Source organism: Galendromus occidentalis, unplaced genomic scaffold, assembly GCF_000255335.2.
Source record: "Galendromus occidentalis unplaced genomic scaffold, Mocc_1.1 scf7180000077484, whole genome shotgun sequence".
Lineage (NCBI taxonomy): Eukaryota > Metazoa > Arthropoda > Arachnida > Mesostigmata > Phytoseiidae > Galendromus > Galendromus occidentalis.
This window is the reverse complement of record NW_003805472.1, coordinates 2,046,749-2,051,360: the sequence shown is the minus strand read 5'-3', so window position 1 is coordinate 2,051,360 and position 4,612 is coordinate 2,046,749. Positions and strand designations below refer to the sequence as shown.

Here is a 4,612-nt window from a genome sequence, read left to right as displayed (position 1 = left end):
CGTAATGCTGGAGTACAGGTACCTCATCTATTTTGGATCCTCTCGGACCCCCGAAAACCTAGTCTGGCCCCCCCCAAAAAAAAATCCTGGGAACGCTCCTGATTGTCTGGATTGACAAGTACCGGAACGGTGATCGTGTATTGCGCCTGTCCCGTCGATTTGGCGAACTGCTGTCGACTCATCATCATGTTCTGCAAGGCTTGCATCTGCACCGGCGTTATTGTACCGTTGTCTGTAGAGAAAGAATGCCATGAGATTCCCCCGAGAATGGCTCGCCCGCTCTCGACAGTGGAAATTCCGAGCTACAACGAGACTTACTCGATTGCAGTATTTGGGCCGTGATCTCCGGTGGCAGCGTTATTGCGCCAGGTTGATTCGTCGGAGCGGGTACCCGTAGAGCAACAGGTGTATTGCCAGAATGGCCGCCAATTGAACTTGCAGCTGTGCCCGGATAGTGAACCATAGGTTGGCTCTGTTGAATCACCTGCGGTAAGGGAGGCAATGTACGGCGAGCATACGGACCGGGCAATACATCTCGCCCTGACTGATGTTCGATTCGGACGTCCAGAATCGGTGAATCATATCAAGAACACCTTGAACATGATCCCGCTCTTCGTCGGAACTCGCCCACCCCATGCATATGGGGTTTTCCTGCGAGGCTCGCGGTGAACTACCATGAAGTTTTCTCAGATTTTAACCTCTTCTCGAGCTCGAGGAATGTTACTCTGGACGCCGCCGGAAACGCCTATCAGCAAAGTCTGGCGTTCGTCGTGGAATTGCATTTAAAACGAGCGCAAACGGAATCAAATCTTCGAATCGTAAGATAAGACATTACACAAGAACGGAAAAAGTCAATGAAAGATGATGAATCTTGCTCCAGCGGAAAATCAAGTAACAACGATGGGCTAGGGGCTCGACATGGATGGTTAAACCGAGGAAAATGAGAACTTAAACTTACTCGAACTTGCGGATAATTGTATTGCTCATTCGGTGTCGACCCAGACCTCTGGATCGTTATTCCGGGAGGAACATTCGAGTCTGCCTTGTTGGAGTTCACCTGTGTCAATCATTTTTTGAATTCTTTCCTGCGCAAGAGCTATAGGCGAAGCCAGAGAGCGGAACGGAAGGAGGTTTGGTACGGGAGATCACCGAAATCGTTGAGCTATCGTTCACAGTCGGGAGCTTCTGTTCCCGCGGATTATTATCAGTGCTTTATATGTAGTTGTACTCACTTTCACTAGAGGTGCAGGCGGTTCTTGAGGCTCGATCGCTTTCGAGTCAGCCAGCTTCTTCTCCCACAACTGTTTGAGCTCCATGAGTACCTGCTCATCGGCGTTCTCGTCCAGGAACGCGTCTTTCACTCCTGAATTGAATGAACGGGAGAAATTACTTCATCCGAAAGCGATCTTCAATCTGATTATGCTCTCCTGGAGCTTCCTGTATTTTACAAATGTCCCCGGAGTCCGTATTGTGAGCTTCTAGAGGAGCTTTTCCTGAGGATAATAGTTTCGCAGCACCGCGCCGTCCCCCCGAGTCCTCCGTCACGCTTTTCGAGCGGAAATCGTCACTCCTTCCTCGGGATGGAAATTCTGATCCTTCTCTCCATCAGGAAGCGTGCGCAGACGGATCAGGATACCGATACGACGCAATGCTCCCCTTCATGGGATCCTCCGGAGATACGCATTGACCTACCGGCTCGCAAAGCGCGCCGAGATTTAGGCAGTACCCCTCCCGTTCAATCGCAGGCTCCGACCAGTTTCCCAAAACAGACCATAACCTAGTCGGTCCTCGACCACGATACATCAGGCGAATATCTAATACCGATAGATGTAAACAAGATTGGGGTTGGACGGGTATCGACGGCGGGAATTACTCGTTTGGAGCTCTCACATTCAAGGGCCATGGGATAGATCACGACGGACTCCCTCCACCGAGGACCTCGGTGATGCTCGCTTGAAATCTCACCTGTTATCACATCGTCGATGACGCTCTTGTAGATTCGGCCCACCGTAACGGATGACATGATCTCACAGGTCTTCTGAGTCGGTCTCGAGGAACAAGTAGGAGTGATAAATATGTCCGGCCCCACTTTATATCACTCCAATGAGGTCGGAATTCCACTCTCACTGTATCCTCAACTGTGCCGGATTATCTGTGAACGCAATTTACGGTCTCTCGATGTCACGTTTGAACCTCGATTTCTAGCTCAAACACTCCGTTGCTGCCCCGGTGGCTTCGTCTCCAGCTTCAATGGATGTGGGTGCCTGGTGCTGCCTGTTGTGTGCTGATGTGACCGGAGTAGTTGTTTTTGTTCCGACAGCTCACAAGGTGCAGTGGTTGTTCTCGGGTGGGCACCTATCGCAACGGCAGCCTCGCAGGGTGGAACTTCCGTATACGATCCCGAGACGTGAGGTGTTCTCGAAGGACGCCGAGCCAACGTTTTTCGTCTTGATCGGCAAATGTGTGTATCGCTGCTTGGTGTGGTGTTGATGGCCGGGGTAAACTCTGCGCCGCCCGCCGCTATAGCGACTTGAGGGTGGTGCGTGCGAGGTGGTTGTTGGTGCTGGGTGATTCGGTTTGTACGCTTGTACGCTCTGTACAGCGTATTTTTGTATGCTTGTACGTATGTTGAGTCTATGAGAAATGCGTACCATAAAAACGCGGGGAAAAATCGCAAGAAAACGGAATCTGTCGATGAGAGAGTGAAAACGATGATGCTGATGATCCGTGCTGAGAATTTGAGCATGGCCGGGCGGTCCCTCCCTCTGGATTTTGATCATTTCCTCACGTCGTGATTCGTGATCGTCCGAAATCACACGGTGATCTATCGAAATCACACGGTGATGTCACAGGATCACACCGGTATCTTACAGGGTCGCACATGTGGTTCGAGTTCCGTAATTGAGGTTTGTGATTGGTTCGCTGTTCGCTATCGTGAGTTCGTGTTTGCGTTTTGTTCAACGAGTGATTTGTTTTTCTCCCGAATATGCATCTCCACCTGCGTGGAGCTTGACTGTGGGAATCCTGAGAACTACGGGGACAAGTTCGGAAATTTTGAGCCATGACTGCCCTCCCTTTCCCTCGATTGCTCCCTTCCGAACTTCCCTCTGAGAATCGTCGGGTGACCTCGTCACCCCTTCGCGAGCCGCTCCGCCAAAAAAATGGAAGTTCTATTTCAAGTCCATGAGGTTTCGGTGAGATCCTATGAGATCACGGTGAGATCCTACGAGATCGCGCTGTGATCCTGAGGCATTGTGGTAAGGTGTGAGATTTCGATGAAACCGGAGCCTCAACGTCAGGTTCCACATAAATCTATCTTGAAGTTCCGCGCCGAATGGCTAAGGGCTCGTGATTTGTCGCGGCTTCGTGGAAGTATTCCTCGAAACACATATCTCATTCCCTTTCGGGATCCCGGAGAATTCTCGAGAGCCGAAAATATCGGAGATAATTCAAGAGAGCTGCGACAGTCGCGAACTGTGCACCCTTCAGCCGGACAGAAAATCAGTTGGAGTGGAAAGTGGAAGTTGAGAAAAAAAAGGACGTCCCATCAAGCTTACTCGTCATCCAAGGAGAAGCGAGGCAAATCCATCAGCTACTTCTCGAAGAGAGTGACCGATCAGAGTCTTTTCCGTCTCCGTCCTCAGAACTCAATGCGAGCAATAATTGTGTGAGGAGCAAGAACGTGCAGAAGAAGCTGATAGAGAGAGGGTGTTTTCGGGACAGCAGCAGATGGAGTTTTTGGGTTTTCGGGGCATTGGGTTTTCGAGGCATTGGGTTTTCGGGGTATTGAGTTTTCGGGGCAACGATTGGGTTTTTCAGTCATCCTCACCCGAATTTCGTTTGCATTCATGAATAAAAAAACTGACGCATTCCTACGTGTCTCTTTCTTCAGACAGAACTGAACAGGCAGGGCACCCGCATTTTTTTTCTCTTCGAAGCGCCAGGAGAACAACGGCGTGATCCATGAAGGTTTCGTGATTGATAATTCCTCCGACAAACGTTGAATCTATGCAGGTATTGTGACGCGTCGTTGAAAGCTTTTTATAAAGATGGAATTGGCTTAATGGCAGAATTCCGAAGTGTGTGTATGAGCGGATTCCTCTGTCCCGTTTCTCTGAACGGATTGACTAATGGCAGTGGCGGTCTGTGATGCTCGTCTGAGTGAGTAGGATCTCCCGATTGGTTGGCGGCGGTTAGTGGTATCGATTTCCGTCACACTACTTCCCTTGCATTTGTTTACTCAGGGCAGTGCGAGCCAGGACGCAGTCCTACGTCAAAAGCCCCTGTCTTACACTCCGGGAGACCTGGTAGGTACCTGCTTCGATCGTCCGTCGTGAACACAGCTCGATTGTTGATCGTTATGAGGAGAGCACCTCGCGGACACACGTTGGAAGCATGGGGGCGCCGGTAGGGGAGGGCAAGCTGCTCCCGCATAGTGTAGTGGACGATTTCTGAAATCGGATGCTGAGAAGGGTACGCTAGTGCACGGCAAATGTTTTACCTTCTGTCAATGTTGTGTCGGCAGTCGTAAATCTGCTTTGAGCTCCTATACCATCCCGCAAACTAATTCGAAGCATTTTCCAATCCATTTTCAGTTTCCTTTCTTTGCAGT

General features: G+C 50.4%; 1 protein-coding gene across 1 annotated transcript in view; it reads right to left on the bottom strand.

Annotated features, from left to right (window-relative positions):
• TfIIA-L (transcription factor IIA L) overlaps nucleotides 1-2,297 on the bottom strand; it is a 4,137-nt gene extending 1,840 nt beyond the window's left edge. Inside the window, exons 1-5 of the mRNA XM_003745689.2 lie at nucleotides 1,966-2,297; nucleotides 1,233-1,363; nucleotides 959-1,057; nucleotides 319-484; nucleotides 123-232 (exon numbers count right to left, since the gene is read on the bottom strand). Coding sequence (XP_003745737.1) covers nucleotides 123-232; nucleotides 319-484; nucleotides 959-1,057; nucleotides 1,233-1,363; nucleotides 1,966-2,023 — 564 coding nt within the window. The 5' untranslated portion in view covers nucleotides 2,024-2,297. The remainder of the gene's footprint in view (nucleotides 1-122; nucleotides 233-318; nucleotides 485-958; nucleotides 1,058-1,232; nucleotides 1,364-1,965) is intronic.
• Between the last annotated feature and the right edge of the window lie 2,315 nt (nucleotides 2,298-4,612).